Source organism: Capsicum annuum, chromosome 10 (assembly GCF_002878395.1).
Source record: "Capsicum annuum cultivar UCD-10X-F1 chromosome 10, UCD10Xv1.1, whole genome shotgun sequence".
In the NCBI taxonomy this organism is placed as follows: Eukaryota; Viridiplantae; Streptophyta; class Magnoliopsida; order Solanales; family Solanaceae; genus Capsicum; species Capsicum annuum.
In genome coordinates, this window is record NC_061120.1 from 1632715 (window position 1) to 1647087 (window position 14373).

At 38.0% G+C, this 14373-nt stretch overlaps 2 protein-coding genes across 2 annotated transcripts in view; one reads left to right on the top strand and one right to left on the bottom strand.

The window, feature by feature from the left end:
• The first annotated feature begins 329 nt into the window (after positions 1-329).
• Positions 330-10632, top strand: LOC107845441 (probable serine/threonine-protein kinase abkC). The gene is made up of 5 exons (XM_016689760.2): positions 330-525; positions 5419-6775; positions 7606-7875; positions 8496-8651; positions 10146-10632. Exons 1-5 carry the CDS (start codon positions 488-490, stop codon positions 10263-10265), a joined length of 1941 nt encoding a protein of 646 aa, XP_016545246.1. The 5' UTR covers positions 330-487; the 3' UTR covers positions 10266-10632.
• A 1924-nt stretch (positions 10633-12556) lies between these two features.
• LOC107845422 (cyclic nucleotide-gated ion channel 4) overlaps positions 12557-14373 on the bottom strand; it is a gene marked incomplete in the record, with an annotated part of 10993 nt that continues 9176 nt past the window's right edge. The window contains 2 exon segments of the mRNA XM_047398372.1: positions 12557-13077; positions 13957-14222. Coding sequence (XP_047254328.1) covers positions 12828-13077; positions 13957-14222 — 516 coding nt within the window.

Genomic DNA, 14373 nt, shown 5'->3' on the forward strand with positions numbered 1-14373 from the left:
TTCAAAGATATACAATATTTGGTCGACTCTTAAAATTATATTAGTGTCACTAAAATTAAAATAGAAGAAAAGAATTATAAATCACAATAATTAAAAATTTAAATTATTTTTAAAATATAATTGACTATCAATGCCATAAAAATTTGGACAAGAAAAGTAACGTATATTAATTTAAAAATTACATAAAAAATATTATAAATTAAATTATTTAAATACATATTAAAATAACATATGTTGAACTCATGCTAGATTCTGATTTTTTATTTAAATATATCACATTTAAAAAGATAAATAAATATCTTAATGTTGGGCCAAAAAGATAAATAAATATCTTAAATATTACATTTAAATATATCACTTTACTTTCCTCTTTGCGCAGCTCAATATATATATATATATATATATATATATATTTGTATCCAAACGGCGTCGTTTTGTTGCTGAAAGAGGCGATGAGCGGTCGACGTAAGGTGAAAAATGCCGGCTAATGCTTGTAATCTACCAATTTTCAATGGCCGCATCAAGGTCCGTATACCATATTTTGATTCATTTTTCAATTTTTTGAAATACAGTAATTTTTATAATATTTTTTTCTTAGTTTTAGATCTCTTTATATTGCTTGTAATTGGATATTCTTATTGAATTTAAGTTTTGTGCACTGTCATTGACTGTTATGGCAGGTTATCCAATTTTTTCTTTTTCAATTTTTTTTTTTTGGAAAAAATTGAGTACCTGCAATAATAAGTTAAGTTTAACTGATTGTATAGAATATTTTGTACAATGATGGTGCACAGAACTTAAACTGATTGTAATTTGAAGGCCTAGAAATGGAGCTTATTTGGTCAACCTTAATTCTTTCCCCTAAAAAGTACTTAAACTTGATCTGCTATTGCAGGAAAAAATTGGGTAAACTAGGTCAAGTTTACATGGCAGTGTAGAATATTTTGTACGCTGACAGTTCATTGTACAAAATTTAAGCTCATTGTAATTAGAAGGCCTAGAAATGGAGCCTATTTGGTCAAAACTTAATTTTGTTTTCCCTCCAAAAGCACTTATTTTGGAGAAAATGAGGTTTTTGGTCAAGCTTTTGGGAGAAAATAAGTGCTTTTGTATAGTAGCAGAAGCTGTTCTTCAGAAGGTAAAAAAGTTTTTTTTTTTCCTATAAGCAATTTTCGGAAAGCAACAACAACAACTTACCGAGTGTATTCCTACAATGGGGTCTGGGGAGGGTAAAGTGTAGTGTACGCAGTCCATACCACTAGCTCAGATGAAGTAGAGAGGCTGTTTCCGATAGACCACCCGGCTCATGACAGATAACGGCATAACAAGCAGAAAACATAAAAACAAACAACAAAATGGAGTAAAACAAGACCATACAGAGTAATTCTGTGAACTATCAATCCGAAATCATAAACATTCCGAAAACACCATGAATAAGAAACTACAAGGGACATGCGTAACACTATGACTACAGGTATATCGACAAATAAAGCACTCCTCCCTACTAGTAAGGATGCACTTCTACCCACTGACACTCTACCCTAATCCACGTCCTCTACACCTTTCTATCAAGGGTCATGTCCTCTGTAAGATGTAACTTCTCCATGTCATGTCTAATCACTAACCTCCAATATTTCTTCGGCCAACCTCTACCCCGTTTGAAACCATCCATAGTGAGTCTCTCACACCTCCGATTTTTCGAAAAGCACTTTTGAGAAAAAAACACTTAAAAACACGTTTGAAAAGCTTGGCCAAATACTAATAGGAGCTCAAAAGTGTTCTTTTAGTTTATCGGCCGAACACAAACTGCTTCCAACCAAAGTACTCTTTTGATGTTTAAATGTATGATGGTGTTTCATTATGATAGTGGAAGTATAAGGTTCATATTGCGATTGAGCACCTAAGGTTGGGAAGCATGATGTCTGGACGCCTAGCATGAAAGAGCCTTCTCTGATATCAGCATTATACCTTAGTATCTCTCTAGCTTCCAGTCTAATTAAAACACAGTTAGCAGAGGTCAGTCTGTTTGTCTGGCGTTTCCTCACGTAAAGGACTACTTTTGCATCGGTTCTCTCTTGTTAGGTAATTACCAAAGCGAAAGTTGCTCTCTCAGAAGTCGGTTTCCTCGCCACCTTAGTGGGACGGACTAGTTTGGAAAACTTTCACTTGACCTGCCAAGACTCGTTTTTTTTTCCGGAAGGCCCTTCCAGAATTACATTTTAAAGTCCCTTTATTACTTTCCCGATTGGCGCCTCGACTTGGTAGCTGGGTTCCGGGGCATTACTACCACGGCTACTATCTAACCGAGCCCAAAGAAAGAAAAGAACGGACTAAAGGAGGAGTTCATTCACCTTACATAGTTAAGGAGGATGGGGATCAACCACTTTCATGACCCATGGCCCTAGTGTGTCACTTGGTTAGCATTTGTGGAACAAAATAAGTAGAGCTGGTTTTTCGATAGGCAAAGAGACAGGGGTGGGGGAGTTGTCTGTAATTGAGATGATTCGGATGGACGATATGGATTTTGTCGAGATAATTAACCACTTTTTTAACTGTGAGAGGGTGTATCCTTGTCCTTGAGGATTAGAATGAGGAAATCTGACTGGAATTCTAGTAGGTCTTCCCAAGTATTGTCTTCTGGGGCTTTGTGGAACTCTTTAATTAACATCTCGAGCATAATGGTATCCATATTCTCATTAAGTGGTCTTGATTTAGTACTGCTGCTTTGGCCAACAACCAGATAGAACAAGCTACTTTTGAGTAGAATTTGGGCTTCCAGATTACTCTCTATGGCCACTGAATCACTGATTTTTGGACTGGTCGGGGTGGTTCAGCCAGTTTTATGCACTGCTCACCTTGAAACTTTCTGCATTTTAAACAATTCTCTCCCCAGTTTACTAGTGAACACCACATCTCTATCGGAGGGTATGGTCCTGGGCATATTATGTAGTTTGAACACATTGTTCATGAAAATCTGAGCCACATCTCAAGCTGATAGGCATGCCATAAGGGCATGAAATGAGCAGCTTTACTAAGTTTGTGTACAACCACAAAGATTACTTCCTTACCTGCAACCTTCGGGAGTCCTATAAAATCCATGGTGATGTCTTGCCAAACTTTCTCAGGGACAGGAAGGGGCTGGAATGACTATGTTTTCAACCCGAGATCTCTGAAAAGTATCACATTTCCTGATGTAACTATAAATATCCTGATTCATCCTCTTCCAGTAGAATTCTTGCTTGAGCATTCTCAAGGTAGCAATGATACTTGAATGACCTCCCATTGGTCTATCATGGTAAGAAAAACTATTTTCTCCTAACTATGTCATCATGTCCTACCATCATTCTACCCTTTCTTCTCAGAGTGCCAGACCGGAATCTGTAGTGTGGCTTAGTAACAGTAGCTGTTTGGATGGCCTGCAATAACTACTGTAGATAGGATCTTGTGCCCATGTCTGTATAACTCTTCTAACAGACTAGAGTGGAGGTCAGAACTGCTGCATAGTTGGGTATCTTCTCCTCTTCAGGACGTGGCATCAACTATTGTGTTTTCCTTGCCCTTCTTAATATACTATGGTGTAGTCGTAGTCAAGTAGCTTGACCAATCACCTTTGTTGGCTTGGGGTGGTTATTCTCTGTTCCAACAGAAACTTCAGGCTATGGTGAATTTGTTTTGCTAACAAAATGCCTGCCCAGGAGATAAGCTCTCCATTTCTGAACTGCAGTTACTAGTGCCTACCCTTTCATATACATAAGGCCCTGTTCTTTGCAGACAATCCTTTCCTAAAAAAAAAAAGCAATTGGTCTATTTTCCTAAGCCAACACAGCATCAATGCCTCTCTCGATGCATCAGTCTCAACTATAAATTCCTCCCCAAAGTCTGATAATGCCAGAACAGGAGCTGAAGTGAGAGCATACTTCAATTCTTCAAATGTTGTTGGAGCTGCAGCAGATCAACAAAACCTTCCTTTCTTCAGCAAAGTAGTGTGAGTTCTAGCAATAGTACCATAGCCCTCAATGAACCTTCTCTAGCATCCAGTCAAACCTAGGAACCCCCTCAGAGTTTTCAGGGATAACTGGTTCAGGCCAATTAAGAACTGTTGCAACCTTTTGACTATCCATAGCTACTACTTTGTGCAGAGATTACTTGTCCCAGATAACCACTCGTGTCACTCCAAATGCACACTTACTCTTCTTAACAAACTGTACATTAGATCTGAGTAGCTTAATAGCTTCTTCTAAGTGCCTCAAATGATCATTCCAGCTGGCAATATGTATGAGTATGTCATCAAAGAAAACTAGGGTAAATTTCCTGAGACAAGGATGGAAATTTTGGTTCATTAGGATCTGGATAGTCGAAGTCTATCTACCTCCCTGCGGAACTCTTGAGTTTTAGTGTTATGCTCTCTCATGTCGAATCACTAGAGGTATGAGAAAGGACTACTCTGATGCTAATGGTATGAACTACATTGAATTAAGAAAGAAGAAGAAGAAGAATACCCTAAGGAGGAATTGTGAAATGCTCCTGAACAGATACTCAATTGAAAGAAAGAAGTATAAGAAGTATAGAGGATAGTGCAAAAGAATCAACTTTACTGGTTTTACTTCCAAAAGTGATTCAATGATCATCCTCAGCAGATTATATACATAATAACATAAATGAACCAGGAAAAGAGAAGGAAAGTTAGTTGGTGACTTAACTTCGGAACAGTCACGAGGCTCTCATGTGCCTTCTAACAACTCTAACTACTTCTTTTAACCACCAAGTAACTAACTTGCCAGGTTGCTAATTACCAGTCGATCCACTTGCTAAACAACAGTAATCAATAAAATCTGGATCATATCACCACGGTTATAGTAAAAAAAAAAAAAAACAAGGTTCAGATTGTGATTGGTATGAGAAAAATGTTTATGTGGAAAATGTTTTGCCTTAAAAAATCATTTCTTTTGACCAATTTTCAAAATTTAGACAAAACAAAAGTATATGAGATATGGTAATCTGACGAGGTAGACGATAGAGAACAAGGATAGGGTTTCATGATATTTTTGAAGATTAAATGTTCACAACAGTGTTTAAGACTTAAGTCTTGGATGAAGCAAGTGATGTGGAGTAAGAATCCGATATTTATAAAAGTAAAACAACTACTGCCCGTAAGCAACATAGTTATTCTCTCCTTTCGATAGAAAATGTTTTCTGGGAGAAATTTTTTTCTACAATGTAAGGTAATTGTACAATGATTAAACAAGGTTGAAATTGAGTGAGGTCCCTATCCTCTTTTCTTCTTACCATTTCTAATAGAAAAATGAATTAAGCAAGGAGCATATTATACAAAAAAATGTATGTCATTGTTCGAAATTCAGCATTTTGAGCTTTGCTCATCTAAGTGTGACTGCTCTAATATGCTTTTTGTTTCGTCAGGTGCAGAATTTTGGTGAAGGGCAGTGCTGAAAGGGTTGCACATACCCTTCTTGCCAGCCCCAAGGCCAGGAACTCAGAGGTTTGGACGACGTGTCCTGTCGGACTTTCTTACATCTTTTCAAGATTACATTCACAATGTAGAGGTTGTCATAGAGGATTTACCTCCAGCATTTTATATGAAGCAAAAAGAACCTTATGGAAGACTTACAATTCAAAAACTAGTTGTTTGTTCTTTACGAATGAATCAGTCTCACACCATGCTCGAATTGCCTGGAAGCGGCTACTTCAAATTCATTCAAGCTGTGGAGCAATTCTGCCACCAATAAATAGGGTTACATGTGTGATGAGCCTTGCTTTGGCTCGCTCACATCTGGTATCTCCTGGCATTTTGGCCTTCCTTATAGGACAGCTAGCATGGAAGCAAAGTGTGCTTGCAGAAGCAGAAGGCTTCACATCCCCGGAATCAATCTACATGCATGCAAAGGATGGACATATCTACCTGACTTCATTTATCCTCTTGATTTTAGAGGGCTTAATATTGCTCTCGAGAGCAGTATACTTAGCTTTGTTGTTCTCCCCTTGTATACTAATGGCTCCTTTCGCGGACTCCCTTGGTATTGAGTTTAGGAAGAAGTGGCTTCGTGCTGTGAGAAGAACTCTAGAGAAGGCAGGTCCAGCATTCATTAAGTGGGGTCAATGGGCGGCAGCAAGGCCAGATCTGTTTCCAGATGATATGTGTAATGAACTTGCAGAACTCCACTCTAAGGCACCAGCACATAGCTATGCGTACACGAAAAAAAGCATTGAAAAGGCGTTTGGACGCAAGCTGCCTGAAATATTCGAAAATTTTGAGGAGGAGCCCGTTGCATCGGGTAGTATTGCTCAAATTCATCGGGCCACCTTGAAATTCCGATATCCTAGACAACGGGTTAAACCCATTCGTGTTGCTGTCAAAGTTAGACACCCAGGCGTTAGTGAATCTATCAGGAGGGATTTTGTACTAATTAACTTGTTTGCAAAAGTTTCAAAGATCTTCCCTACTTTGAAGTGGTTGAGACTGGATGAAAGCATACAGCAGTTTGCGGTCTTTATGATGTCTCAAGTTGATCTTTCTAGGGAAGCAGCAAACTTGAGTCGTTTTATATACAACTTCCGCAGATGGAAGGATGTATCATTTCCCAGACCTCTATATCCGTTGGTGCATCCTGCGGTTTTAGTGGAAACCTATGAAGACGGTCAAAATGTCTTGCGCTACATTGAAGAGCTTGAAGAACCTATCAATGAGCTTGAAGGACGCGAGGGCATCCGAAGTGCCCTTGCTCACATTGGGACTCATGCACTACTGAAGATGATGTTGGTATGTCTATGTGTAATTTAGCCATTCCGGAAAATCAAAGCTTGTTATGACCACCACAAGTAAATAGAAATTTGACTGAAAGTAAAACTACTGAAGTACATATGTAAAAATGGGTTGCTAAGAAATGGAGGATGCCCTAGTGGAAAGAATCCTTCACCTCCGATATTGAGGTTTGATGTTCAAGTAGAAAATACCACCATTGGCTCTTGTGCATTGGCGTTAGTTGGGGTTTTAACATTTCCAACAACAAAAAGGGGTTATTTTATCAGGGAAGCATGTAGGATTTCTGAGCATCATAACATACTGTTCCTCAGAAATAGAGATTGGATTCGTTGTGAGCTCTTAATTTCTTATTTACTTTAATAAATGGGTAAATTAACTAGGGGAACTACGTTGGGTTTGTTGTTGTTGTAAATCAACTTCTGATAAAACAATAAATACCTAAATTTACTTGATATATTGCAGCTTAAGTTTTTGCAATGGTCATAATGCGTAAAACACTCTGGGTTAGTCACCAAATTTATCGAACATGTTGAGCTCATTGATTGCTGAAGGTAACTTTACAGTAAAGCGGAGATGTTCCTTTGTTGAACGATTATGTATTGCTGTCTTTTTTATTGGTCTTTTGGTTTTGTATAAGATGTCCATAAGCTGTCGAACTAATCTTTTCTTAGTTACAGTCTTCAAGTAGAGATGATGTACTCTTTTCTCCTATTATTTAGGGAAGCAGGGAATGCCCTTCCATTGGGATCTTACAGTTCCTCAATTTTGCGACACAGTCATCAAAATTATTTCTGCCCTCTTTTTGATACTATCCTATTTAATTTCAGGTGGACAATTTCATACATGCAGACATGCATCCTGGAAACATTCTTGTTAGACCACCGCAAGACGGAGCTTCAGGTAAAGGACTTTTCAAATCGAAGCCTCATGTGGTCTTCCTAGACGTGGGTATGACTGCTGAGCTATCTAATAAGGACCGACTCCTTCTACTGGAGTTCTTTAAGGCCGTGGCTCTTCGAGATGGGCGCACTGCTGCAGAAAGTACTCTTGGACTATCTAAACAACAGAGCTGTCCGAACCCAGAGGAATTCATCAAGGTGCTTTCTGTCTTTCTAGTAATTGTTGTCAAAGAATGATGAAGTCCGTAACTGTACAATACGGGCAGACTGTTGCACTTGATTCTCAGAAGTCAATTGAATGCCCAAGCAGGAAAAGCTAAATAGACATATATATTACTTTGCATTTTGCATTTTGGTTTAACTTGGGTTCAAACACAGTGCATATTGAGCATTACACCTCTTTCGGGGATGATACAGTGAAGCATTAAAAAAGCACGCTCTTTCATCTTGTTTTAGGTTCATACATGGATATGTTAAATATACTTACAAAGTGATTCATTTTTCTATAAGTTTGTCTTCCTTATATAGGATGGTGCTACCGCACCACCATCTATCTGTGGCAATTTTTTGGATGCAGCATGTACATATACCATAAAATAATTTAGGGTGTAGGTGAAAACGTCCCATGTGAAACTGGTTTTTGATGTTTGCTTATTTAACTGTGAAGATGAGAATCAATTGTGAAAAAGCTTTTGTCATTTCTGTCTGATCAATACAAATACTCGTTTTTATAATCTTTTTAGTGAATTATGTCAGAAAACCCATTTTTTTTAGATTCGCGTCTTTGTTGAATAACCTAAGGTAAACTTTGGTAATAGGATGTGGAGGGAACTTTTAACTTTTGGAAAACACCTGAAGGGGATGGCGTGCATCCGGCAGATTGCATGCAACAATTGCTTGAGCAAGTTAGACGTCATCGGGTGAATATTGATGGCAACATTTGCACTGTGATTGTGACTACTTTGGTGTTGGAGGTACTTTATGGCCTTATTTGATGCTTTTACTCTCTGATAACTCTGCAGGGCATAGACTTGTCTGCTATATTCTTATGTTAACTTATCCTGTTTTAATTGTTCTCATTATCTACTATGTGTGCTGGTAATGTCTGCATCTATGTTTCTCAAGTATGATCTGGTAAAAGATCTGTCAAATGTGATTGTTGAAATTCAGTTATCAGTAAAGCTAGCCAAAAGTAAATGTACCATACTACTCCCTCTTGTTTGTCTTACTTTCCTTTTAAGTCCGTTTCAAAAAGAATGCCTCTTCACTTTTTGGCAATTTCTAATTCCAATCTCCACATGACATACTTAAGACCAGGACATTTTGGTACGTTCTACATATCTTTACATTGAGATCAATGTTTTCTTTACTTTCTTGAACTCCATGCCAATTCAAAACCGGACAAGCAAATTGAATCGAATGGAGTACATTTTTAATATTGATAATGCAACACCATGGGAAGGGGAGCCTTAGAGTAACTGGTAAAGTTGTTGCCATGTGACCAAGAGGTCACGGGTTTAAGCCTTGGAAACAGCCTCTGACAGAAATGTAAGGTAAGGCAGGGTATAATACACCCTAGTGGTGGGGCCCTTCCCCGGATCCTACGGATAGCAGGAGCTTTAGTGCACCGGGCTGCCATAACGCAACCATGAAAGATAGATGCTTGAGGATAAGGGAATGTTGTACAACTTGTGTATTCGACTTTGGTATCCTGTATAAAATATTACCTTATCAAAAAGAACTTGTGGTAATTGAGTTATTGTGTTGGGCTCATTCAGGCTTTTGGAATTGTTGTAGGGAAGTGCATATTTGTGAAGTGGACGCCGCAGAGCGATGAAAGATGGTTTCCAAAAACTAATTTAGTTTCTCACTTGAAAATATTTTCCAGCACAACATGTTACCATTTGAACAACAAAAAAAAAAAACAGTTTCTATCCGTTAGTCCCTCCGTTTCAAAACTTTTTTGGCAGCTCTCTAATTCTAACTTTTCATATGGCATGTTTAAGACCTCAAGATTAAAAGGCATTTTTGTACATTTACGTATCTTTAATTTACTATCACAAGATGCACAAGTTTTCTTTAATAGCTTAAACTCTGCGCCTAAGTTGCACGGACTCTTCATTTTCGATGCCGCATCCGTGTCGGATTCTTCAAAAACACACCACTTTTGGCTAATCCAACACACACCCATTGACATTTTTGACAAATCCGAGCAACCTAGCTCTGTGCCAAGTCAAAATCAGACAAACGAATTGAAAGAGAGCTTTCTTTTTTGAAAGGGTTCGTTTCTATCTGTTATCGCTGATCTCTTCTTCTTTAACTTATCCATGCCTTCCCTCTTCCTCCTACATTTTTCTTTCTGTGCACTATTCGACATGATTTCATTTTCTTCCAAATGCCAATAAGAGGAAAAGCTTAGGCTTAATTTGTTTGAATATATACCATGATGTTTTTCTGTCTTCCTACAGGGATGGCAGCGGAAACTGGACCCAGAATACGACGTGCTACAAACATTGCAAAAGTTGCTATTCAAAGACGACTGGACGGAGTCTCTCTTTCACACAATCGGAGGGCTGATGGCGCCATAAAAAGGTGCCTCTTTCGCTCGCTTCCCCTCCCCACCACAACGTAGGGAAAACGATTCCACAATTTTGATGGGAGTAATATACACACACACATAGCAATCTGGCATTAGAGAATAAGGATGTATGCTCTTCTTTTTCTTTTTTGTTAGATTTGAAAATTAGTTTAGCTCTAATCTTGATTTCTTACTTATTTTTCATCATTGTGAGATGATAATAATTACTTATCAAGAATGTATTTTGATGAGAGAGTTTTGGAATTGAGACATAGTTGACTATTTCTTGAGCCATATGTATCAAACCCAAGGAATTGGGAGGAAATTTTTGTATTAATCCAACATCTATATATTCATATGATTGGAAATTTGAGGTATTTAGTCGATCTGGTTCTTAGTTTCCTTCCTCTTTAGTCTAGCTGCAGTTAGCTCGGCTCCAGGTATAATAACTCTTAATGGGCATGACGCCCTCGGTACAATTTTGACGATCTCACAAAGATGCAATTTCAGTGAATTGTCATAGTGGAGGCAACGAAACATTAGGTGATTTCTTTCCATCTGCTTAAGCCTCGATGGATAGAAATATCCTGACATTGTTATAGTAAGTATCCGATGAATTAGTCGAGATGTGCACAGACCTTGTTCAGACATTACCATCATTAAAGGAAAATGGTCAATCTTATGTGCCTCTTAAGGACACACTACGTTCAATATAATTTGGTATATTGCGTAGTTGTGCATAGTTCATAAATTTGGTTGTTTTCGTGTGCATTGATGGTCTTCGATTGACCTGAAAGTTGGCGTTTTCATCGGAAATTGGCTGCTGGTAAGGACTCACCATGAAAAATGTTGGTTTATTTGTGTTTCGGGGTCATGATGCACAAATTTTTACAGGGTCGTCTATGTGTGTATAGTACATGTTGGTTTTGCTCAGTGTTGACTGATTTCGACGGGCCTGAAATTTGGTGGGTTCATCAGTAACAACATATTGACCAATACTCGGCCATTTTTTAAGTCAAACGGGCGAAAGAGCAGAAAGTGCGTGTTTTTTGCGACTTTCGGTGGGTGTTAACCCACGGTTCGGAGGGGGGAGGGGTGGTTCTGGAAAATAATTATGAGCGAAAACTCTTCAGGCGGCCCCCAATGGCCTATTAAGAGGATTTGGTTGGCTTGGTGGGGCCGGTGAAGTCATTTTCCAAAGCGGCAAGAATTGTGGGTTTTTTCCGACTTTTGATGCGTATTAGCCCACAGATCAGGGGGTGGGCTCGAGTTCTGAAAATTTTTTTTGAGTGAAACTTCTCTGCCGGTTCCCTAACGACCCATTAAATGGATCGGGTTGCTTTGACTGGGCCGGAGGAGCCATTTTCCAAGTTGAACTAGCGAAACGACAGAAATTGCGAGTTTTTTGCGACACAATTCATGAATTCATGACATGAAACACCAAAATAAACATTGTTTATCATGTTGTAGCAATGAGTATTGATCACCATGTCATTTTTTGGTGTCTTAATACATAAACAGAACCTTTAATTTGACACCAAATTATAACTATGACCTTTTAACTTTACCAATGTACAAGTAGGCCCTTTAACTATACAAAAGTTGAACAAAAAAACGCTCCAATCCTATCTGGCCAAATGCGTGTATACACTCAAAATCACGCGCGTCAGAGTTAGAATTGAAGTGTTTCTTTGTTCAGCTTTTGTATATTTAAAGTTCATAAAATTTTAGGTGGGTTCATCAAATTTTAGGTCAATTGCAGTGCGTCAACCAAATTCAATAATATCAACATGTATTAACACACATGAAAAAAAATAATTAAATCCACAATATAAAAACAAAATACATTTGTTATGTTGATTATGGTGGGTATTGATTAACATGCCGTTTTAGATGAACCATCAAATTTTAGGTCAATCAGAGTCCATCAATAAATTCAGAAAAATCAACAAGTATCGATACACACCAAAACGCGACTAAATTCATGAATTTGTGTACCATGACCCCAAAACGCCAAAATAATCGATATTTTTCTTGGTGAACATCAGACTGTTTTTGATATACACATCAAATTTCAGGTCAATCAGAGTTCATCAATAAATTCAGAAAAATCAACATGTACGGATACACACAAAACACGACTAAATTCATGAATGTGTACCATGACCTCAAAACGCCAAAATAATTGATATTTCTCTTGGTGAACATGGTGAGTATTAATCACCAGGCTGTTTCCGATATACACATCAAATTTCAGGTCAATCAGAGTCCATCAATAAATTCAGAAAAATCAACATGTACTGATACACACAAAACACGACTAAATTCATGAATGTGTACCATGACCCCAAAACGCCAAAATAATCGCTATTTCTCTTGGTGAACATGGTGAGTATTGATCACCATGCCGTTCTCTCGATATACACATCAAATTTCAGGTCAATCAGAGTCCATCAATAAATTCAGAAAAAATCTCGTTAAGTGTTGATCGTGGCCTAATAGACGACTTTGATCGAACTATAGGAAATTTATTATACATAAATACACGAAAACTTACTACATTATTTCGATTTCAAAAATCGAAATCGTCTAGATTAGGTTTTGGTGAAGTCAACAAAGCAGTATATAGTCTTAGTCGATCCTCCCCTAACGAAGAACAACGAGATAACGGCCTTCGAGGTCTAATAAAAGACAAAGAAGTAAGTGTCAAACGATGTTTGTATCTTCTCCAAGCTAATTGTATAGCAACAGCAGCCCAAGTTCTCCATCCTGGTGAATAATACCTTGCACTTCTTTTCACTTTCTCATTCACAAATGTATACCTGAAATATCGACCGGGCGATTCAGAATTTAAACTCGATGAGTTCAACTTTTAGAAGTTTTAGCGTCAAATATGATTAGTATGATAACTTTTAAGAGTAAAGCATGTAGTATCCCCTGAACTATGATCAAATTTGTTACGATACACTCCAACTTCATGGGGTCCCTATTGCCCCTGAACTAAATTTTAGCGTATTATGTCAACCTTTTTAGCTGACGTGACACCTCTGACGTGGGCTTCATTTTATGTAATAAAGATGCCACATCAGTACAAAAAAGTGATAAAAATATGCTAAAATTTAGTTCGGGGGAAGGGGGGGAGGCAATACGACCTTGTGACGTCGGAGTGTGTCGTCAACCTTTTTAGTTGACGTGACACTTTTGACGTGGACTCCATTTTATGTAATAAAGGTAGCACGTCAGTACAAAAAGGTGACAAAAATACGCTAAAACTGAGTTCAGAAGGGTAATAGGACACCTGTGAAGTTGGAGTGTGTCGTAGAAACTTTGGCCATAGTTCGGGGGTACTCTGGATGCTTATCTCTACTTTTAAATTTGTGAGTTCAGAATCGAATACTCCTTATATGTTGGTCGAGACAAGTAATTTTTTGGTGTATACCAGGGCATATATTACTTCATTAAAAACTACGTAACAAGTACTGTAAGTCAATGTATTTGGAACGAGAAAACTATTTGACTTTCCAAATATTAATATCTTCACATAAAATAGGACGAAAGGAGTATTCGCTAAAATTTTATGATTTTTATTGTATCCCACCCTATGTCTAATCCTCTATAAGTGAAAAAAAATTGTATATCTTCTGTATCACATAGAAAATAATGAATTCAATTGAACACGAAGATGAAGTAACATGATGTACCTGAAATGTTGTGTGACATACTTGACGTCTTCGGCCTCGAGGCCGAAGGCCTCGGTTGTCTCGAGAGTGACTAGCGTGGAGGTAGAGGGCGGTAGCCGCTCGACGAAGGGTCGCCGGAGGCACCATGACAATAGTTCATCACCACTAAAGTTGCCAGGGCCTAACATGCAACAACTTTTGACACCATCTCTTAAATATTGACTACTTTGGAGGTGACCTCTTACTATAAATATCATTCTTTGTACTGGATCACCTTCTCTAGTTATCTAAAATAAAAAGGGTAAAAAAAAATTGTTAGCTAAATAATAAAACCGGGTAGGGCAGAGTGTACGCAGATTGTACCACTATCTCAGACATGAGGTAGAGAGAGGTTGTTTCGGAACAGTCTAGAAAAAAGACGTAATATAAGAGCAAGAA